The sequence below is a fragment of the Protopterus annectens genome, chromosome 6.part0, assembly GCF_019279795.1.
Source record: "Protopterus annectens isolate FY-2018-M chromosome 6.part0, PAN1.0, whole genome shotgun sequence".
NCBI classification, from domain to species: Eukaryota; Metazoa; Chordata; order Ceratodontiformes; family Protopteridae; genus Protopterus; species Protopterus annectens.
In genome coordinates, this window is record NC_056737.1 from 42,553,202 (window position 1) to 42,577,914 (window position 24,713).

Below are 24,713 nucleotides of genomic sequence, written 5' to 3' on the forward strand. Positions count from 1 at the left end.
TGTCCTGAGTTTTTATACTGAATCGTACAAAATTCCCATCTCTCTTTTGTATCTTTACTCTCCATTAGAGTGCTTTTACTTCAGCAAAATCAAGTCTGTAAAACTTCCTGATTGCATTCTCCTTATCAGAGCTTCTGACAGCTTTAAAGGCTAGAAAGACAGAGATAAAAAGAAGCCAGAACTTTGGCTCAATAACACAGCTAATAACTTGTATTCCGCTGCTAGTCCAATTACATTAAGGGTGTTACCTCTTCTTATTGCTTCTTTCACTATACAAGAATATTATATTTGATAATATATTCAATAACTGTATTAATTTACTTTGAGTCAAAAGTTGGCACACACCAATCAACCCCTGGTGCATTAATATCCCCAGAAATCAAATCATAGCCATTACGGAAGCAACCATCGTATCAAACTCTGGCTGGAGGTTAAGAGGTCTGCAAAAGAGGACTATGTCCTTGGGCTGCCTTGACAGCTACTGTTTCACATTCTTTCAAAGATCCAGAACACTGGAAGCAAATATTGAGGACCCCTCTTCTCCTGTTATATCCATATATGTGATGAAAACAACTATTCCAAAAAATAAATCTGAAAGGTAATGAAGCCCAAGAAATACACTCCAAACTGTTATTCTAAGAGACTTTGTCTGAAAGAAAAAAGGCATAATACATTCATGAGAGTTTAAATAATGTTGGGTCATATATATGATGACCTTTATACCCTGACTAAAGCTCCAAAATACAAAATTACAATAGTTATAAAATTTACACTGACACACAATAGTCAAGTTAATAATAGCATATTGAATAAATAGATTTGCATAAAATGTAAGGAGCTATAAGAACTGTCATGTAGTACAATATAATCAAGAAAATATATAAACATAGAATTAAAAAAACATATAAAGATACACAGCAAATGACAAAATTTATTGGAAATAAATGCAAAGATTAATTTCGTATGAAACAGACAAGAGATAATTGGAAAAGTGAATGTAAGTTATAGCAGAGAAGCAAAGGTATTAAAGAATATAAGAGAAAAAAATGCTAAGGAAGAAGAAGAAGTTAAAAATAGTAGTAGTTTTGAGAAATTTACATTATTACCTAATATTTAGATTATAAACTTTGAACGAAGACATTTTAGCCAGGAGATATGCCATGCCAACAAGCCCTTTATTTTATTCTTCAAACTTCTAGAAGTGACTGATCCATATTTTAAAAAGTAATTTTTCAGGTGTTAAGGATAGAGATGTCATATTTAAACACTATAGTCTAGATTCAGAAATATTCTCTCAGCCCATTCTAAATGGCCAATTTGGATTAGTCAATTAGAGCTAACGACGGAATCTCTGATTCAGAGACATGGAAAAGCCCAAAAAACACTTCATTTGTGAGTCATTACCATGCCACACCAAAAAAGCGCGTATACACACTGTATAGAATGGTTATTACTATAAATGTTCTTCTTAGCAGCCCATGTACTGTGGTAGCAGAAGCCCACACATACTCGCAAGCAGACACACTTGGTTTCATTTACAGAAACAACCACATGCATACAAGCATCCACATGTAGCACACTCATAGAAACATTCACACATGCTCCTACAGAAAAGTGCACACACACCTCAGTACCAGGTCTATATCACCAAATCGAAAAGACCAGTGATCGAACGGCATTTACATCGGAAATGCCATTCATAGAGGTGTTTATTGTGAGACTGCAGTACAGTGGAGATTGGAAAATTTGCCCTTTCCTCACTGTAGTGCAATCTCGGAGTTGGTATATATAATTAGGCATAGCCCCCAACAAGAGCAACTTCAATAAATGGCATTTTCGATGTAAATGGCATTCAATCTCCGGTCTTTTCGATGTCGGGATACAAAATCCTCAGTACCAGTACCTTTTTCCTCTAGCTGTGGCCATTCCTCCAAACTGCTGTATTTGCATGCACTGTCCTTGAGTGATTGTAGTGAGATAGGAGTCTCTAAAATGGAAAGACTTGCTGCCATGCAGAACTCCTCTGAGGTAAGGCATCCACTGAATCCTAGGGTTTAACACTGTTTTCAAGTGTAAAACATGTCTGTCATATAAGCTTGCAAACAGTTTGTTCATATTGAAGGATGCTTTTCTCTACCACAAGGGTATTTTACAGAAATTAAAATTATTCAGTTTCATAGGTGAATCTCTAAGAAACTGGCTAAGCATTAATCTTTTCTGTATTCTGAATATTCTGCTAATGAGCTGCAGTTATCTTTTGTGAAAATTATGACCGGAATAAAAATAAGATCTCCAAAGTCCGCCTCATACGTAGTACAGAGTTTATTAGCAGTACAATCCACAGTTCAGTATCCAATCTGATAGTGAACTGTGATTGTGTTGCTAATAAACTCTGTACTACTTAACACATCAGGCAGACTTTGGGGATCTTATTTTTATTTCTGACATCTTTGTACGACATATGTGTCTGACACCATGTTTTCCACATAACGGCTTTCAATGACAGGTTGTGGTTTGGTTTTAAGCCATTTTTGCCCAGGATGTAAAATACATACATATAAAGGTGAGCATGACATTTGTTAAATGCCTCTCTGCCTTAAGGAAGTCAGAACTGGCTAACACTATTTTTTTCATGTATTCCTTTTCTCAGTATCTTATTGGCTTCACTTGTATATAACCAGCTTAGACTAACAAATCAGAATTCACCTACATCTTGCAAGCCAGGATGCTAGGACCTCAAATAACATACATGAAGTGATATTATATATGTCATGCCAGTTTGCTAGTAATGACATTAATGAATATGTATGCAACCCAAGGTAGTTCTTTTTAGTGTCCTCATTTCCTCATAAGGTGCCCATTTTCACAGGACTAAGCTCTGGCAATTGTCTTCAGTGAGTCCATCTGATGAAGGGCACTGCTTCTTCCCCTGAACACTAAGTCTTCACCTGATGAGGCTTAGAGGAAGCATACATGTCCCAGGAAGCCAATATGACTGGATACTTCATACCACACAATGATCTTACTGTCTTTGCTGAAAATGGTCACTGCAAAAGAAGTTATGTTTTTCATTTTTGTAAAACATTTCATAATGCCAGTTACTCCGCTTAAAGCTCTCTCTGCCTAGATGGTTATCAAAATATTGTAGCATTCTCAGACCACATAGTAACAGCAATATAATATAGTAAAGGAATTCAATATGCTTCTTTTAATTTAATAAAAAAGCAAATGCACAACAATATAAACTACAAATTTAGGAAAGGCATTTAAATACACAAGACATTCTTTTGTTACCCTAATGACATATGTAAATAAAGAGCAGTGCACATTTACAACATGATTAAAAAATGGCTTTTGTGCTTACAGCATTATTTCTGGCAGAAATAATGTGTGTGATGTCAAACAGCTAATCAGTTTCAATAAACCCAGTAAGATACCTAAGTGTTTTCAGCCAATGCCTGAAACTTTTCTCGCAAAGTTCTCACGAGATTCTGTTGATTTGCTCCTCCTTCCTCAAAAAGCACTGACGCTCCAATTTTTGATCCTGAAGTTTGTTGAGTGGTAAGGGTACCAGGTTCATCACTTCTCACAATCTTGTTAATACCATCACTGTGCTTTTGATGATATTCCTCAGATTCTAAGTAAATCTTACATCTTTCAATAACAGCCTTGATACAGATTTTTTCCCGTGTTGTTGGAGACCGGATTTCTACAAAGCTATCATCCTCACAGTCATATTTTAAGCAATTGTGTTGAATTTTTCCTTTTTCTGGCATCTTTTCCACTACAACCCTTTTCTGATCACCTTGAATGGTTGTCTCTGAAGAGACAAAGCAGACACTTTTGTTGTTTTGATCCGTTTGATCACAAGTAGCTCCATTTTCTATTTTTTCAAATTGCTTGTTTAGAGATGTTGTTCTGGAAAGCTTCCTTTCATTATCTTTTTCTAGTTGGCTTCTCCCATCACTGTTGTGCTGCGGAAGCACAGAAACCTCACTAGTTGCCACTGAACCTCCCTTCTTGTTTATAGTTACATTATTGAAATGGGTGGCTTTTGATTTCGCAGACATTAAATATGGGGGTGTCACTTTTTCTGGCAGTGAATAACATTTTTTAAAGGTCACCAATTTAGATGAACTGATATTTGAGGTGTCTGCACTGTTATAATCATTATAAACGGCTGTGTACTTACAGCACAGCTCTCGGACTACTGGCCACTTAAATGTTTCCTTAAGTACAGGACTTACAGTAGGCATACTTTGCACCTGGACTGATGCATTCACTGTACTAGGTGTACTGACTTGTGTTGGGCTAGAAGGAAATAATTTAACATGCTCTCCTCGGCTTGAAGATGCAGGAAGTGGAGAAACTGGGCTGTGCTCCTTAATAATGACTTGGTTGTAGTTCTGTAATGAAATATTCAGTTTTGGTTTCCCTGGAAGAAAGAAAAAAATAAATTACTTTTAATACACATCAACACTACTACTAAAAAAAATGAATTCAAATATCAAGGGCAAAACAAAACTACCATTATCAAAGAACAAATGTGGGACTGTAAAACAGTGATTTTTGCTAATAAGTGGTACTAGTTTATGCTGGAATGTTGTGTCATACCAGTTAACAGCATCTGATTCTGTATCAAAGCATTACAGCTGAGCTTTCAAAATAATGTTCTACACACACCACAAACAAATGGAATAACTGCAGCTGAAGTGATGATGATGACTCCTTTTGCATCTCATTGGTCTGAGTAGGATTCCATTGGTTTAGGTCACATACACTAAGATCCCAGCAACCTCTGGTGTCCCTCAGCAGTTTTGCTACAGCTGGACAAATATAAACTGGATGAATTTCAACTCATTGTTCTTTTATTTCCTGAACTGGTACTTCAGTAAGTTATTCAAAATATAAAACAAAACAAAAAAAAAATCCAGTTGCAGTACAACAGCACTTTAATGGAAACACACATTTATAAACCAAATAATCAGCAGTAAAAACCACAATGCTATCCTCAGCCTAAATGCTTACGCCCAAATCAACTAGGCTTCTTTAGAGTCTGCAAATACAAATTCAATAAAACATTACTCTCGAATCAAATAAACACTAAAAAATGATATTTCTAATACAATGTCATTAATTATTGTCAGTAATTATTAAAAACTGTAGCATGGTGATAACACTTATCTGAATATCTCATCTAAGTGGTTTGTCAAAGTTCAAAACAAAAATGAATATAAAAAATAAAAAATGTATATGTATATATTTGTAAAACATCCTTAAAAAGGATGTTTTTTAAATATATACATTTTATTAAAACAAAAAATGTAAATCAAATGTTAATGATTTTTTTTTGTTGTATTGTATGGTGTAGCAATGTAGGTGGAGAGGTTATTCAACGTACATATATTTTTTTCCTTTTTTCTTTGCAGTTGTGTGACCAAGAAACAAATTAATTTTAGATTTCTTTTTTATTTGAAGCTTTGACTAGTTCACTTTCTCTGATTGAAGCTTCAACTGGATGAGTCAATAAAACACAGCAGAAGGTATCATTAACTATTTTTAATGAAAACTCATAACCATGTCAGAACTTTGGCCAACAAATTAAATCTTAAATATTTATTTATTTGTTTAGTCACCGACATTTGATTACTGGGAAAGTCTGACTAGGTAGATGCCCATTTTCAGTGGAGCCTGGAGAAGAAAAGCTCTAAATTATTACAAAACATTTTAAGAACAATAATTTTACAATTTTCAAAAATAAAACAAAAATATCTGCAATTTAAATAATTACAACTAATTAGACATAATATAAACACATTGGTTAAGAATCGATACAAGTTATATGACAGCCATTTAATATTTAGATAAATCTGAGAGAGTTTGTAGAGAAATTAAAGGTAAGTCAGTACAATACAAACAGGAATTGCAATATGTAGTGACGGAAAAACAGGCTTGTGGTATATTTAGAGAGAAAGTCATTGAAGAGAACTTGACAGAAGTAAGGAACTAAGTGAAGAAGGGACAGTAAGGAGGTATAAGGAATGAAAAGGTTACTTGTTCACACTTAGGGATATAGTTTATCCTGGGTTTGAGCAAGAACAGATACGGATTTTAGCAAGGATGTCTTTCAGAGTGGCTTTGAAAGATGGTAGGGAGGTTACCAACCTGATGGATACAGGTAAGGAGTTCCAGGCCTTAGCAACCTTGTACAGACAATGCCCTGCAGATCTGATACTTCTGTAGACGGACAGGAGTTTTTGTCATTAGATTGACTGGGAACATAGCTGTGTACGTTTTTTTTTTTTTTTTAGTGCTGGACATGCAGATGGATGCTGGAAAATTTTATAGGTGGTAAGAAGCTGTATATATGTTAGTTGATGAGGCAGTTGCAACAAATTTAGGCTTTTTAGTGCTATATAGTGTTGGGGTACGAAAGTGGTACTTGCTGCAAATTTAACAGCTTTGTCACATACCCTATGATCCAAATAATTCCTTTATGGTATACATTTGTCTAGATTTATTACTCCAGTCCTACAACTTACATTTTATGTATATGAATGTAACATTATAATCCCTATAGTTGCAAATATATATGAGTTGTATTGCATCAACTTGTAGGTTCACTTATGTTTGTCTCAAATTATCTATAATGTTATCTCTGTGTGGGGGATTCCCCCTCGGTCCTCTTAGAAAATGGGATTGACCCAACAAGGTTAAGACAGTAAACAAAACATCTATCCATCCTCAACCCCTTTTTCCAATTTTTTTGCACATGGGGTCCGGGTGTCACTTCATCAGTGACAATCATCTCAAGCCAAGGTTTACACCACCGGTTGGCTAGCCCTGCTGCGGATAGTGAGCAAATATAAATACACATAAATAAAAAAGCGGCATTTCCGAAGTAGTAACAACAATTCATCATCAGTTTATGTGTAACATAATTTAATTTACTAAATGAGCAGTGAGTGGGAGTACCCCCAGTATCCCCTTAACATATCAACAGGGAATACAGGTCAAAGAACCCTGAAATGGAAATGCATATTGGAGACTGCCCAAGTCAAGCAAACTGACATTCAGGCATACAGTCTTCATGAAAATGGGTCTATATTATATCATGGAATGCTTAAAAAAACAAACGCTGATTGATCGACCTAATTTAAGTGAAAGCTTACAATCTCGAACTGTCAGATCAGCGATTTTTTTCCCAGGGAAAAAAAATCGCTGATCCAAAACACATACACACAACACAAGCACACTAAACAAACAGAAATCTACACACATACATCTAAAATCTGATACCTAACCCTACACTAAACTATGCACACACCACTAACTACCCACTTACTTTAACCCAAACCCTAAGGTCCGTCACTATCGCACACTCACCTCACCCGCTCCCTAACCCTACCTCACTTATATCTGCCCCAACACTCATGTCCACTCAATCGCACACACACCTAACCCGAGCCCTAACCCTAACTCACCTAAATCACCCTAACACTCACATCCACTCAATCGCACACTTACCTGAATCCGACCGGTAACTTTCAACCATAACACTGAAAATACTGAAGCAACAGAAACGGACAACCGAATTCTTTCCCTACGAAAAAATTTGAGTTTCTGCTGCTTCGATATTTTGCAGTTTTGCAAAAATAAGTTCGATCAATCAGAGTTCAAGGATATAATATAGACCCATGAAAATGACATGCATCTAGGTTCAAAGTGAGAGAAAAAGTTTAGGACCTGAATGCAGTAAAATGGTCATGTAGAACAAGTGCACATTTTAACAGTTAAGGGATTATAATAATTTATGTATTTACACCCTGCCTTAAAGGTACAAAACCTGTTTGAATCAATCATTAAAGTCTATCTATAGCAGTGCTACCTGCAGAAACTGCTCTCTGCCTTGGCCTTGTCTGAAAGCCAAAACCCATGTAGAAATGCAGTTTTATCTCTCTCTTTTTTCTTCATCATGTGTCTCGGCTAGGTCTCTTTCCTGTTTCAGAGCCTAGTTACCTTTTGCCAGAAAAAAGTAAAAGTGTACTTGATCTTAACAAGTTCTATTTGGCATGTCCCCTGTTTCCAATAAATTAATTTGCTAACCCCAAAATGTTCTCTGCCTTGGCCTTTGCTAAGTCTAATGCCCAATTACAATTTTATATTACCCTTTTTCTGTCTTCATCATGTGGTTTGGTGTCAATCAGGCATTTTGCCTGCTTCAGCACCTACAACACATAATACTCAATTTACAGAAAGCAGGCATATTACATGATCAGTGAGCGAGAGAGCCCTCAGTACCCCCCATTAACATATATTGTTAAAAACCTTCCTTTGCCTGTAAAGTTGCAGAATGATAGAGGGGAAAGTAATAAGCACATGCTTTAAATGGACTTGCCAAAGATCATCTGAAAAGAAACACAAGCAGTTAAATACAAAAACACCCAGGGAGGTAGGAGAGTGACATGCCAGAGGAGCAAGCTTCTAAAGGCTAAATCCTGCAGTAAAGAAATGCCAAAATCTAGTAAACTGATATTCAGGTATATGGACCTTGTGAAAATAACACACACACTTAAGTATTAACATAATCAATTGATTTTTTTGAGAGGGGCCTCCAATGTGGGTAACATCTGAGATTTCCTTTTCTGAGATTCCTCTCTCAGCAAAATTCTTGCAAATCTCTGCCCCCAGGGTGTGTGCAGTCCTCATTAGTGAACTGGTAAATTATGAGAGCGTGCTTGGGCACATATTACCCCTTTGAGTCCCCAGGCAACAATGTTGAAAGGCAAGAAGGCTAAATAAGGATAGGAAATTCTGAACATGTTACAGGATACAGGACACAGAAAGTGGCTGGAGAGACCAGCAGTTAAATACAAAAACACCCAGGGAGGTAGGAGAGTGACAGGCCAGAGAAACAAGCTTCTGAAGTCTAAATCCTGCAGCAAAGAAATGCCAAAGTTAACTTCACTCTTGAATCCCAGATCGATTCATGTGTGTCTGATGACCAAGTGACTGCAATAAAGACAGCCACAATGGATTCAGTTCAGAAACAGTACCTGGATGCAGTACCCCCTCCCCATCTGAATGTTCAGCAGATATTGCAATGGCAGTCCATTTAAGGAGTACTTGCTAAACTCACCTTCCTCGGTGCAAAAAAGAAAACCAGTCCATCTTCCAGAAATGAAGTGCCATCTCTGAGGAAAACTTAAGTTAACAGTGAACATTCAAGGCATGGAGTGACTTGTCAGGACTTTTGAAATGTTTTTTTATCACTCACAGATGCCATCAGTATAAGTAATAAGGCAGAAACACAGAAGCTGGTAAGCAATCATACCCAAAACTAAGATGGCAGCAAATGCCAACACAATAGGACCACATGACACTCCACATGCACTCAGATTTAAGACTGGCAACTGTATACATACTGCATGAAGGACCCTGTTCTCCATCTGACCCTCTACCATATCCCAGGGAAGAAAAACAGGGAGCTGGCTGGTTGATTTAAGGTCTGAAATCACTATGAGAAAGCAACAAAGATTCTTCTCAAAGGTAAATGAGGTCCCTAATAGGAAAGTGATGACGGTCTGGAAGGTTTTAACATTTTTTTTAAAAGGAGGAGAAGCATCAACACCTGGAATAAAATTGTGGTGGCTGTAATACTAAAGATAGTAAGACCCATCAGATCCAGCTTCATACAGGCCCATTTCAATCCTAAACCATGATTATAAAGTGTGTATGTCTATAACGGCTAATAAATAGCAAAGGTGATGCCAAAATTAATAGATACGAATCAATGCAGTTTTGTGGAGGGGGAGGCAAACATTTGACAACAGTAACAGAACAATGATGATCTAGAGGGAAGCAAAATGTAAGAAAATACCACTGTTGTTGAAGGGTCTTGATGCAGAGACAGAATTCAACAGAGTAAGCTGAGATTTTATGAATAGGGTAATGGAAGCATTTGCATTCCCTGATAAAACTATAAGGTTGATTAGGAGGGATCGGTGGTAAAAATTAAAGTGGGGGGTAGTTCCTCTCTGATAGGTTTTGTTTGAGTAGAGGAACAAGGCAGGGGTGTCGTCTTTCGCCTTTATTTGCAATATATTCAGAATCACTGACAAAGAAAATGAGGGACTTAGAAATTCAATTATGTAATTGGTATGGTAGTCAGTTGGCTTTATTTGCAAATGATATTATTTTATACCTGATAAAACCAGAAAAGGACATTTCAGTGTTGTGAAACATTCTGAGACAGAAGTAATGAAGATAAAACAAAGACAATAGGTGTAAACTATGTACCAACACTTGAATTGGTTCAGCAAAACCCATATTTATGGGGTCATGATAAAATGAAATACTTAGAGAAGTAGGCATTAAAAATGATTCTGTTACAGCTGCTAAATATATGTGGGAAGAGACTAAATAAGATAAAATGAAAACTGAGAAATTGGATGCTCTCTTTTATGGATATGGATAGCAAAATATAAACACTGAAATGTTTTTAGTCTCTTTAGTTTTATATACAGGTCAGTCATATTTTTATCAATCAGATGAGAAGTTGTGGATAGCAATTAATAAAGAGTTGAATGATTTTATCTGTGAGGGAAAGAGGGCAAGAGTCAAATGGGATAAGATGATCCTTCCATCAAAACAAGGTGGTTTGAGATTACCTGATTTTAAGGGGTATTTCACAGCTACACAGTTAAGGCTGTTATGCATAGCACAAGCAGATAGCTATAATTCAAAGTGGAAAGGGATGGTGATGAAGGCAGGGGGGCTCAAGAAACAGGGAGAGACTGAGATTCCAGCTGCAGATCCTTAAGGAGAATAACAATACGCATACTGAATATTATTTTCATAAAGTAGCAAAAAGTATTCTAAGAATTAAGCCAACAAGGGGATAGGAGAAAGGAGATTATGCTGATACAGATGACTGCAATTAGGGCTACAGAGAATAGGCAAGAGGGGGCTGGAATTTACTGGAGAAAACTGGCAAATGAAACAAGGTATTGGGAACAAATAATTAGAGAGAGAAAGGTAATTCATTTGGAATGCAAGCTAGAGACTGCCTTCCCGTCAAGGGCTGACATCCAATTATAGGCAAGGAGAAATATAAGGGGGGATCCCTATGTGAAAGACCAGACTTGTGGAGTTTTTAGTTGAGTCTGGAAGAAATGCTACTCTTAAAAAAGGGATAAGCAGTACAGCATATAAAATAGTGCATGATAACTATAGGAATCAACCAGAGGATATTAGAAAGGATTGGGAAGAAAGATTGGATAAGAGATACAAAAAGAAACAAAGGGAGATATACGTATGGCTCCCAAATATGCAACAAAGTCTATAAGATTTAGGATCTTTGCTTGGAAGTGTTTTATTTATACCCCAAGCAGGCTCCAAAGAATTTTTCCTCAGGTAGTTTGCAAATGTTGGAGGTGTGATGAGGAAGAAAGAGATAATTGGGAACACAGTTTTGGGAGGGTAATGAACTGGCAGACTTTGAAAATTTCTAACAGCCTACTTTATCAGAAATATTAGGTGAGCAAATTGATGTAACTATGGAAATGATTTTTTGAACTGTGATACGGAATCAGAATTGCCTAGACATAGTAAGGGCTTGCCGAGTTTAATTCTGGTGGCTGCCAAAAAAAGAATTACTAAAAAATGGAAGTCAAATGTACTAGAAGTAGTGAATCTAGTAATAGAGATTACATAAAAAAGGGAATTGTGGGAACAATACAAGCAGACTAATGTTTTGGTGGAGGAATGAGGTTTAAGGGAAGGCAGGAATTGAAAGAGCTATGTCAGGAATCTCAATGGCAACACCCAGATCTGCTCTGAATTACAGCACAACCACAAAAATTACAGAACCAACTGATATTGCCAACATCCTGGCAGATAGGTTCAGTGCTAACTTTACCCCCCTCTCACCCCTCTAAAGGGTCCATATCTATACAGGAAGAATGCAGAGTCCCTGTAATCACATCTATACAGGTAAAAGCTGCACTCTCTAAAACCAAAAACACAGCATCCATGGGACCGGACAACATCCCAGGCTGTGTTTTACATGAACTTCAGAACAAACTGGTTCCCCACCTAAGCACCATGTTCAATCATAGTCTCATGTCAGGCTTTGTGCCCACTGAATGGCACACAGCAACAGTTATCCCACTTCACAAAGGGGGAGCCACCACTGATCCTGGGAACTATCACCCTATTAGCCTGACGAGCCTGGTCTGCAAGGCCATGGAACTCAAAGACATTGGTAACCTCCAAACTCTGGACCCCACCCAGTTCGGATTTGTGAAAGGCAGATCATGCCTTCTGGACTTGATTGACTTCTTTGTGGCAGTCACCAAAGCCGTACACGAGGGTAAGATGGTTCACACAGCTTATCTTGACCTCGCCAAGGCTTTGCACACCATTCCCCATTCAGGAATTATAGCTAAACTCACTAAATTAGGTATAAATCCCTACGTCACAAGATGGGTTGCCAACTGGCTCACTGACAGAACCCACACTGTAAAAGTTGCAGACTCCAAATCTGACTTCAAACCAGTGACAAGTGGAGTACCACAGGGTTCAGTCCTGGGACCTCTCCTGTTTGGTATCTACTTCTCTGAAGTACAGGCTAACACAGAGGGCCTCTGGCTAACGAAGTTCACAGATGACTGCAAACTAGGAGCCATAGCAGAGTCCTCAAATGATGTGGACATCCTACAGAAGGGCCTCACTGAGACAGATGCCTGATGTCAGAGGCATGGCCTCAAGCTCAATGCCAGAAAGTGCATTGTCATCCCCTTTGGTAAAACTCTGTACTGTGAACTACCACATAAATGTCAGTCTACTTAATGCCGAATGTGTGATAAGAGACCTTGGGACCCAGCTGGACAGTAGTCTCTCCTTTGATAATCACATCGCCACAGTAGTCAGGAAATCCTTCTATGTGACACACCTCATCACAAAAAGGACCTCATCCAGGGAAAAAGAGGTCATTGTTCCCCTCTACTTGGCACTCATTGGACCCATGATAGAGTACAATGCCCCTTTTGGAATGTACCTCACAAGACATCTGCAGCAGCTGGAAAGACCACAGAAGTACCTCACAAAGAGGATTACTGGCTTCAAACAGATGCCCTACACTGACCATCTCAAAAAACTCCAGCTTTACTCTGTAGCATATCACCTACTCTGAGAAGATCTCTGCCTAACATATAAAGCTATGTTAAACCCAGAGCTGTTGGACATGCTACACCTTAAGAAATCCCAATCCCTCCGAGCTACATGCTCTAGGGACCTAAACCTTGTCACCACAATAAACGGGACATGCTGGAGGGATAGATTCCTGTCCCAGAGACTTACTTTACTCTGGAACAAGCTACCCATCTATGTCAAGCAAAGTTCCTCATTAGCACTCTTCAAGAAAAATCTTGATGGAGTGGATGGGAAATAGGAAATACACCCCGGGGATCACTTCTGTGGCTCTGCTCAACAGGGGCACAGGAAATTAACTTTCTTGGGTGGCGTAAGCCAGGGAACCTTGTTGGCTAGGGTTACTTAAGCCCTTGGGCCAATAGCCTAGTACCTACCTATGAATAATGACTGGATAAATTATAGATGATATAAAATGTCTGCAACTGAAAATACGTCAGTATGGTTTGTTTTCATTTATATCAATGTATGATTGCCTATGTCATATGTGATAATGTAATAAAGATGTTTTTTGTTTAAAAAAAAAAAAAAAAGATATAAATCAGGTCCACATGAAAGACCAAGAACACCTTGTCTTATGTCTTCTAGATGGCAGATGTAATAGTTGTGAGAAACAAAATCTTCTAAGAGACAAAGTTCACCTGCCATATCAGGCCTGTTTGCCATACATTTCAAATCCTATGGGGAGTTTTCAGCTGAGGCTGGAGATGAAATATCCCATTCAGGATCTGCTTCACAAGGCTGTGCTGGCATAACTCAAGTTAAACAAGCATTAGCTATAAGAAAGGCAGGCTTGTGAGTTTGCATTCCTCTTCCACTTCCAATCCTTCATCAATACTGCAAGATCACTGGAACTGCAACTGGAACATCAAGCAGAATTAATAAGGTGACTAAAGTAACAGAGTTTGTTACCTTATTTGTTGAAAACATCCCTCATCTGGATTGTTTTCCTGGGAAGCAAAAGACTGTAGACCCTAAATGGCCACAGGACCAATAAGCCTTGGCATTTCTTCTGTGCATTTGGCTAACAGACAGGCAAGAAATCAAGGTGAATGGTGGAAAGGCATGAATGAACTCTTCTGCCTCCTCATTAGGTAAATGCAGCTATGACCCACTCCTTACCCTGCTACAGAGAACAAAATTGGAATTGACTATATTCTAACTTGTGGCAAACAGGTTAATTTGCAATGTTTCCCACATCTAGGAAGCCTACTAGAATTTACAGTGCTAGGACAGGTCTGTACCTACTAGAATTTACAGTGCTAGGACAGGTCTGTAGCACCTATTCAAGAACTCCACCCACAACCTTTGCTTTGCCTGACAACTCCTAGCAGGCAGATGCTGCCACTGATAGTCTTGTCAGAAATGCATTACTTCCTGGCACGGGGGTTCATGAACATGTTCCCTGTTAATCGTTTATACCATGCCTGATTTTTGGACCTTGCCAGCTGTGGTCTCACCCTTCCAAATAACTAATACCTAAAAAGACCTGCCACTAGCCTGAAAAAACCTGCCATCAACCCCACCCCCCAATTTTCTTTGAACCAGAAAGGACCTTAAAACCTCCTTTATTAGAATCTGTGACAGGTTTTGTCAAAGAAAGTGATGCCTCCATTACAATTAGTGAGAGTCATCCACTGTTAAAAATAACAAAAATAAGATCTTTCAGTATACTTTGAATCTGTAAGTCAATGACACCTCCTAGCCTACCGCAGTGACTTCTTTCTAAAGTGAGCCAGGGAACTATCAAACATGAGATACACAATGTTGTGCAACCTTGTAGTTTACATTTTCACACTGAGCCCTATGCACCTGAGCACTAAGATTTCAAAGGCTCTCTCACCAGATAAAATGCTACTACAGAACAGAATCTATCATCCCCTCTGTAAAGGAAATCATTTGTGACAGGGAAAGAGCTGTCTTTTCTCAATGTGAACTAATTGACTCAAGGGCTCCTCTGTAAGGACTGAGACATCACAACAAATGATTTGAAGACCATGAATCAAAGAAAGTACCCTGTACTGAAAGCAATGTACCCCCTAATAAATGTAGAAACTGTCTCTGTGGCTTCCAGTCACATGACATAGCCATCCATCATGTCCAGCAATATCATTTAGAAGCCTGCAGGAACAGGACTGCAGAGTCTGGTACCGAATATGCATGCTGAGGTAACTGAGCTCAAATTTGGAAATATGCACCTTTTTGTCATCTCCGGGAAGAAGGTGAGGCAAAAAAATTCCTCTGAAGGAACAACTTGAGTGACATTAGCTGCTCTTTCTGAGGAGCTCTCGGTTAGGGTGGATCACAGAGTTCTAGTACGTGGTCTTCTGTGACCATGTACAGAATGCAGTTGTCCCTTATGTTTGATTGCCAACCTGGGGTACACTCTCAGAACTGACTTCTCATCAGTAGTTCTGTCATGTACTCAGGTTTGAAGAAAAGTCCCTGTGATACTTACCTCTGAAAACCTGCAGACTGAAGAGGTCCAAAGATGGTAATGGAAATCTAGCTGTCTCCTCTGTTTGTGAAGAGTTCTCTTTCTCAATGGGTAGACTAAGACAAAGAAGATGAAGGCACTTTACATATCCTCAGTGGTAGACAAGTCTTTGCTCTGCTTTGAAGCTCCTTGTTAACAACTTGAAAAGCTTTCCCAAACAAGATTTGAAGGTGCAATTTGAAGGTGCGTACTGCCAATTTGGTAGTTTTCTGGGGTAGATGATTTCCCAAAAGATACAATAATGTATTTTTTATCATTAGTTTCAGTCATTTTGTCACCAGTTATTTATTTGGGGCAAACCTTCCTGCAGGATGGCTAAGTCATTTGGGGATTCAATGACGGCAAACCTAATCAGCCAATGCCCTTTGAAATTGGCTTTTACTTCAGAAAAGTAGATGCCCAATAGGAGAGATCCTAGCAGAGAAACCTAGTCAGCCAGAGCCAGAGCCCTTTGGTGTTGGCTTTTACTTCAGAAAAGTAGTTGCCAAACAGGAGAGGTTCCAGAAGGAACCCTGGGGGACTCCACTGGTGACTGATCTATTTGTGGAGATAATGTCCTGTATTTCGATTTCCTGCATCCTATTTGTGAGCCAGCTGGCAATCCAGCAAGAGACACAGGGGGTTATTTCCAGTTTATTTAGCCTTTCTACTATGCTTGAGTAGGTAATTGTGTAAAAGCTTTGGCCAGGTATGCAGGGTACAGTCTTCTGCCTTCATCCATTGCTTTGGTGACCTGCCTTTGAAGAATTCAAACTGAGACAGGTCCATTGTTTGAAGGTTCCATATGTCAAAACAGTGTAAGAAACTTCTCTGTGTGGAAGATTTTCAGTCCATATATCTCTAGTTAATCACTGCATATTAATCAGATCAGGCAAAAGTAGTAGAAGTAGTGAACTTAAACTCGTCTTAAGTAAAATAAATAAGCAGAAACCAGGACTAGCTGTACAGGCTAAAACACACACTTTTTTTATTTTGTTAGCGCTTTTGGAAAATCCAGTGACTCTCCTAAGGAGAGTCACTGGATTTTCCAAAAGCGCTAACAAAATAAAAAAGTGTGTGTTTTAGCCTGTACAGCTAGTCCTGGTTTCTGCTTATCTAGTTTGTTTGTTTTGTGCCTTCGTTTGCCTGTTAAGTAAAATAAATAAATAATTAATTAATAAAAAAATATATAATTGTACAGAATTACTAAGTATTCAAAAGTAATCCAAGCAAGGCAAGCAGTCTGTTTCCAGTCGAAAATCCTTTATTAAGACAGACTGATTAGTTCCATGATAAGCCTTTCCACTGCTTTCCATACAAAGCTGGTCAGACCTATGGGTCTGTTCATAGGTTCATACTAGGCTATTTGCCCTAGGGCATTTATAAGCCTAGCCAGAGTATGTTTGGCTTTCGCCACCCATTTTAAATTAATTTTGCTATGCCCTTTTTCGAGGTTAGTATACTGTGCCTCTGTCTAACAGTGACACAGAAGTGATACTCGGGGTAAACCTACGATCTCCAGTCCACTCATCAAGATTCCTCTTGAAGAGAGTCAATGAGGGACCCTGCCTAACCTGGACTGGGATTTTATTCCAGAGTGAAGGGAGCCTCTGGGTTATGAATCTGTCCCTCCAGCATGTCCTATTTATTTCATTGCTGAGGTTCAAGTCTCTCGAGCACGTAGCTCGATGGGATTTGGATTTTTTGACGTGCAGCATGCCCCTTAATTCCGGGTTGGACATGGCTTTATACGTCAGGCACAGATCGCCTCTGAGCAGGCGGTATGCCACTGAGTAGAGCTGGAGTTTCTTTAACCGGGCAGCATATGGCATCTGTTTGAGCCCTTTGATCCTCTTGGTGAGGTACTTTTGGGGTCTTTCCAGTTGCTGCAGGTGTTTGGTAAGGTACATCCCAAAAGGGGCATTGCACTCAATTATGGGCCTGATGAGGGATGAGTAAAGAGGCACGATGACCTCCCCTGATCTAGATGTGAATCCCTTCATGATTAGGTGGGCTATATAAAATGTTTTTCTAACCACTTTGGCCACGTGGTTGTCAAATGAGAGATTGCTATCAACTTGGGTCCCCAGGTCCCTAATTACTTCTTCTGTACTTAATGGATTACCACCTATGTGGTAATTTGTGGGCACTTTGTTTTTGCCAAAGGGGATGACTATACACTTTTTGGCGTTTAGCTTGAGGCCATGGCTCTGGCACCAGTTGTCTGTTTCTATGAGGCCCTTTTGTAAGATGCTTGTGTTGGCTGGAGAGTCGATTATGGCGCCCAGTTTGCAGTCATCTGCAAACTTGGTCAGCCACAGTCCTTCCGTGTTGGCCTGTACCTCCGAGAAATATATACCGAACAAGAGAGGTCCCAGGACTGAGCCTTGTGGCACGCCACTTGTAACTGGTTTGGAGTCGGACATGGCTCCAGCAATTCTAACCATGTGGGTTCTGTCCTTGAGCCAGTTTGCAACCCATCTAGTGACATAGGGGTTTATATTTAAGCTGGTGAGCTTATCTATAATGCCCGAGTGGGGTATTGTATTGAGGGCTTTTGCGAGGTCCAGGTAGGCTGTTTGGACCACCTTCCCTTCGTCAATGGCCTTGGTGACAGTTTCAAAGAAGTTGACCAGGTTTAAGAGGCAGGATCTGCCCTTAACAAAGACGAACTGGGTAGGATCCAGTGTCTGTAGGTCCCCAATATCTTTATTTATGAGGTCCATGATCCTAGCTTTGCAGACCAAGCTAGTCAGGCTTATGGGGCGATAGTTTCCAGGGTCCGTTGAGGCACCACCTTTGTGGAGCGGGACCACTGTTGCTGTACGCCACTCTTTGGGTACATATCCTGTAGTTAGGCTGAGATTGAACAGTAGTTTTATGTTTGGGTTTAGCTCTCTTGGAGTTCATGTAGGACGCAGCCCGGGACACCGTCTGGTCCCACTGATGCTGTGTTATTTGCTTTGGAGAGGGCGGCTCTTACCTGAGCATCCAAGATGTCAGGGGGGCAGCGCTCTGCTGGGATAGATATTTGCCCTTTTGGTGGGGAGGGGGGGGGGAATTTGCACTGAACCTGTCAGCTAGGATGTTGGCAATGTCTGTGGGTTCGGTGTACTTTTTGTCATTTTGGACTAATTCTGAGCATATCTGGGAATTCCCACCCAGGTTCCTAACATAACTAAAGAAAGCCTTGTGATTATCCTTAGTGTCCTGTGCAATTTTTCTCTCAAAGCTGGCCTTAGATGATTTTTATGAGTGCCCGTAGTTTTCAGGTCTTCAGAATGCTGACACCATAGGCTTTGTAGAAACCATTGCAGTTTCTTGATATGCAGTCTTGCATATGGAATTAGCAGAATGCAAGAGGCCATGAACCCTAGGGCTTACAAAATTTTCCTTGCAGATAGCTGGGTCTTTCTGGCCAGTAGTCTGAAGTAGGTTGTCAAATAAACTTGTTTCTCTGGAGTGAGGAAAGCCATCTGGGAAATTGTATTCAAGCGGAATACAATTTTTTGGCAGGGTACTGGGTGAGATTTCTTTTCATTTATGGTGTACCCCAGTGAGTTCAGAAGTTTCTTTACGAATGCCAGATGTTGTAATAGGAATTCCTGGCTTTCTGCCTGAATCAGACAATCATCCAAGAATGGGTATATCTGAATATTTCTGTGCCTGCAAAATGCAATGGCTGGAGCTAGACACTTTGTGAATACTCTGGGTGCAGTAGATAAGCCAACGGGGAATGCAGAGAACTGAAAGTGCAGTAGATAAGCCAAAGGGGAATGCAGAGAACTGAAAGTGCATGGAGCCTGCCCTGAAGCGTAGGTATTTCCTGCAAGATTCCCTTATTGGAATGTGCAGGTAAGCTTCCTTAATTCTAAGGTTGCCAACCAGGCATCTTTGCCTATCATAAGAAGCAGCTGTTGAAGTGTTAGCATCTTGACTTTTGGGATTACCAAAAAAGTGTTTAGAATAGAGAGGTCCAGGATAGGACGCCAGGAGCTGTATTTTCTAGGTACCAGGAAAAGTCTTGAATAAAAACCTTGTCCCCTTTCTTCTACTGGAACAGGTTGAATAGCCCTGATACTTAGAAGAGAGAGAACCTGCTGTTGAGCCTCTGCCCACTGATTTGGGGGTAGGTCTGGTCAACCGTTTGGAGTTGGTAGGGTGTGGAAGTGGAATCTGTATCCTTGTGAAACTATATTCAAAAACCATTTGTCTTGGGTAATGAGTTCCCAGTTTTTTGCATGCAGGGCGAGCTTTCCTCCTAAGGGAGCAGGCAGCTGAGCAGGGCTTAGAAAGGTTAAGGTTACGTCATTGTGCCATTTTCCCATAGGGGTGTGTCTTACTACTTCCTGCTTTGGAAGTGGGAGCCCCCCACTGCTTAGGCCTGTGCGTAGCCTGAGACTGTAACCTAGGTGGTCTGCTGTTCCTGGGTTTGGGTTGAGAAGGCCTGGAAGAGGCTGGAAAGGACCAATTCTTTGAAGGCCAATGCCTATTAAATCTGGGAGGCTGTACTTGCAGGAAATCTTTAACAGTTTGCATATATTTAGCTTTTTCCACCATCATTTTGTGGACGACTTCTGCTTTGTTGCCAAACAGGCAGTCTTGGTTTAAGGGAGCATCCAGTAATTTAGCTTTAACAGGATCTGGCAAGTTTTGCTCCTTAAGCCAAGCATGCCTTCTATGTACAGACCCAGTGACAGCAGCCCTGCAAGATGCTTCTAGAGAGTCAAAACCACATTGTAAAGTATATTTACTAACTTGTTCAGCAGAATGCATTAAATCCTTGTAATTCTTTGTGTTCAGCACAGTCCGGAATCAACATCATTTTCTGTTTAAGTAGTCCCATAATATGCTGCTGGTACTTTAACATATGAAACTGGCAATTTAAAGACCTAATTGCCAAGGTAGCAGAAGTATATACCTTCTTACCCCATCTGTCCAAGGCTCTAGAATCTCTATCAGAAGGGGTAGGGTTTTTGGCCGCAGTAGCCTTAATGCCCTTTGGTCCTTGGGAAATGGTCTCTGGATCTGCAGTAGGATTCTTGAAGAGGAACTTGTGAGAGTCAGGTACTCTGTAATACCGGTCAGGTTTTCTGGGAGCTGGAGGTAGAGTGTCTGGGGAAAGGCTAGATTCCAAGAAAGCATCATCCACAATGACCAGAACAGGCAGGATAGCTAAAGGCCTGTGTTGAGGGAGGAGTAAGAATTCCCTAAGCCTCTTTTTGGAGTCAGAGTAATCCTGTCTTTCCCAGTGGAAATGCTCCCTAAGAGTGTGCAAGGTTTCACCAAAAGAAAAATCTTCTGGAGGGGAAGAAGAGGGAATGGAATCCTCTGCATCAGAACCCTCATAGGTAGATATGGTAAAATCCTGGTAATCAGAAGAAACAGAAATATCAGATTCCTGATCAGAAGAATCAGAAGGAAAATCAGTTCTAGGTCTCTTAGAGGGGGAAGGCTGGCTTCCCCTAATTAAGGTCATAAGGTCTTCAGCCATTCTAAGAATTTGTTTTTTAGGCATATGGGCCTGAGCATGCGGTTTGGACATCAGTTTTCTAGACGTGGGTCGAGTTTTAGGCCTGGATGAAGAAGATGGTGTCGGTTTAAAATGCAAGTCTGTAGGCCTGAATACACCTGCAGAAGCCATTGCCTGCACCACGGATACGGACCCATCCAAGGTAGAGACATCCGCAGGTTCCATAGTCGAAGAAGCATCTCGTGGCATACCGGACTCTGAATGGGTCTCAGGAGAGGCTTGTGAATCTGAAGTAGCGGGTATCAGGGGCTGCGAAAGTGCCTCACTGAGTACCAGCGGACTAGCGACTAGCTTAACGGAAGCATCGTCGGCAGTTTTGGACCTATGCGGTCTGTCTCGGTCTTTATCCTTATGTTTTTTTCAGAATATCGGTAGTTGGATGGCTTACTGAAGCCATTTTGGCTTACTGAAGCCATTTCTGGATAGTTATACCGAGTACCAAAATAACTTGCTGCAAATATTGACTGACGACGAATAGTTCGGGGGTTGAACAAGGCACAAAATCGACAGCGAGGGACATCATGGTCTGGGCCTAAGCAAGGAATGCAGTACAAATTAAAATCTTTATGAGGTATTTGCTTTCCACAGGTAATACAATTGTTAACTTTTACTGACATCGGTTAAGAGCAAGAAAAAGGAATTCCCAATGGGGTACTTAATTTTTTTGTAGACTTCGGTTCTGAAATTTGAAAACGAAAATTTCAGGAGTCAGCCAATCGGCACTTGCGAACTGCCTCTGCTTTGGGCACCACATGGCAAGAAAGACTGATGTAATGGCCTCGGCTGCATGTTTTATACCCCTGACGACCTGACGTCATGGAAGAAGAGACAGCATCCAATGCAGGAATCCAAGACTCTGGTATTCAGGCCGGCTAACCCAAATGTGATGACTGTAACAGTGAAACATGAAGAACATCAAGAAGAGGAGAACTGCAGAATGCTAAACAGAAAATAAGGCATTACCTTGATAATATGCAGGAGTTTATAAACATTGATGTTAAGCAACTTTTTTTTTTTTTTTAACAACTCCAGAGCAAAAGAACTTTTAGCACAACGACTCAGGCAACACAAAGTAGAAAGGTCTGTCAATAAGTTTAGGGAGCCTATAACAAGGAAGATAAGGATCCTGCAGAAATACTAGAAATATTTTGTAAATTCTATGAAAGTCTTTACAAAGCAGAGAAATATGGAAATCAAGAAAAGGTACAAATGGAAATGTTTATGGAAGAGTTAAATATACCAAGGCTAGACAGAGAGGAGGCTCAATAATTAACAGGATAGGAGAAGATGAGATCAAAGTGGCGATGTATAACAAATCTACAGAAAAGTCCCCAGGAATAGATTGTGTTCCTGTGGAGGTTTGGAAGCTAGGAGGGGAAAAAAACTGATGAAGAGCTGAAAGGTTTTGTTTAACAGTGTTTTAAGAGGAGGAGAAGCATCAACATCCTGGAAGGAAGTGGTAGTAGCTGCACTACCTAAAGAGGGTAAAGATCCATCAGATCAGCTTCATACAGGCCCATTTTAGTACTAAATCATGATTATAAAGTGTTTATGTCTACACTGGCTGAAAGAATGGCAAAAGTGAAGGCAAAGTTGATAGATATGGATCAATATGATTTTGTGGAGGGGAGACAAACATTTGACAACTTAAACTGAAGAGTGATGATCCAGAGGGAAGCAGAATGTAAGAAAATACCACTGTTGCTGGTGGGTTTTGATGCAGAGAAAGCATTTGACTGGGATTTTGGATGCAGGCCTTTAAGTAGAATAACAATAATCATGCAGAATATCATATCCATAAAGTAGCAGAAATTATTCTATGAACTAAGGCAACATGGGAATGGAGAAAGGAGATTCTGCTGATAGGGAAGACTGCAATTAGGGGTATAGGCAAGAGGGGGCAGGAATATGTAGGAGAAAACTGGCAAAGGAACCAAGGTATTGGGAGGAAATAAATAGAGAGGGTAAGGTAACAGAATGGAAAAACGCCAAGAACTTATTTGGACCACTGGCTGGAGATTGCCTTCCATATCAAGGACTAATATCAGAGTATAGGGAAAGAGAAATAAATACGGGGTCCTAAATGAAAGACCAGCATTGGTGGAGTTTTTAGTAGAATCTAGAAAAGAAGTTGTCATTACCAAAGGAATAATTAGTAGAGCATATAAAATAATGCACGATAACTATAAAAATCAATCAGAGGAGGTTAGGAAGGATTGAGAAGAAAGATTAGATAAGTAATTCACAAATAAGAAATAGGGGGATATATGTATGTTTCCCAGATATGCACAAAATCTAGATGATTTAGGATCTTTGCCTGGAAGTGCTTACACAGGTATTTTTATACCCCAAGCATACTTGAAAGAATTTTTCTTCAGGTAGACTGCAAACTTTCTTGGTGTGATAGGACAGAAAGAGGTAACTGGGAACATATTTTCTGGGAGTCTAATGAGTTAGCAGTTTTTAAAGATTCCATGCAGACTGCTCTGTTAGAGATGCTGGGTGAGAAAATTGGAATAACTAGGGAAATTATTTTTTTGAGCTATGATACAAAATCTGAATTGCCTAGACATAGTAAGGCCTTGCTAAGCCTGATTATGATGCCTGCCAAAAAAGCAATTATTAGAAAATGAAAATCAAAGTCTAAACCAACTTTACTAGAAGTAAGATACTAACAGAGATGTACAACGTTTGCAGCTACAGTTGTGTTGGCACTGATTGGAATGTATAACGTTTTTAACTGAAATGTGTCGCTATGGTTTATTGTCATTTATGCAGTTGTAACATGACCTATGTCATACAAGATAATACAGTAAAGATGTTTCTTGTTTAAAAAACAAATTAACAATTACCACGTTCAGAAAAGTTTGGGAAGAAAACTAGAAGCTCAGCTGATAGAATTATATTACATTCTGTAGCAAATGTGGGTATGAAGGGATGAAGTGATAAGCAATTACACTCTAAATCTGTGAAAATATTATAGGGTAGATGAATATACAAGGTCTGTAATTCTGAAACCTTCTTGACAAATTATGAAATTAGAAGTGGTTGTGAGATGAACTTTAACAGAGGAAAAACTGAAGCTTGGGTCACACATATGGCAAAGATATTTCAGAATGCCAAGGACTTGAGCTAAAAATTGCCAAATTAGCAATAAAAAGCTTTTTCTTAGTATCAGGGTCCTGGGCAGATGTTAGGATCTGTACTGCTCTGGATGGGGAAGGGGATACCTGGCCTTCAGTGGAACTGGAGAAACCATGCAGTTTGCTTTAAGAAGTACAGTTCTGGGTAAGGCTAACCAGATAAGTGGAACAAGAGACTCTCTGAGAGCCCAAGAGGAGGCCTGTCTTAGAAATGAGGCCAACATAGAAAGGAAAAAACTTGCCAGAGTAAGAAGTAGGGCTATCAAAATTACTTTAATGTTTCTTAATTGTGGTTTTATTGAGTAAATGGAAATGGGAGAAAAGTGTAAAGAAATTTAGAGGCCGCTTC

The 24,713-nt window shown here is 39.7% G+C and overlaps 1 protein-coding gene across 4 annotated transcripts in view; it reads right to left on the reverse strand.

Moving 5' to 3' along the window:
• Positions 1 to 3,214: 3,214 nt before the first annotated feature.
• LOC122804151 (pleckstrin homology domain-containing family G member 3-like) overlaps positions 3,215 to 24,713 on the reverse strand; it is a 1,602,862-nt gene continuing 1,581,363 nt past the window's right edge. For all 4 annotated transcript variants that reach the window (XM_044073839.1, XM_044073837.1, XM_044073836.1 and 1 more), the window contains one exon: positions 3,215 to 4,435. In XM_044073839.1, the coding sequence (XP_043929774.1) occupies positions 3,438 to 4,435 (998 nt within the window). In that variant the 3' untranslated portion in view covers positions 3,215 to 3,437. The remainder of the gene's footprint in view (positions 4,436 to 24,713) is intronic.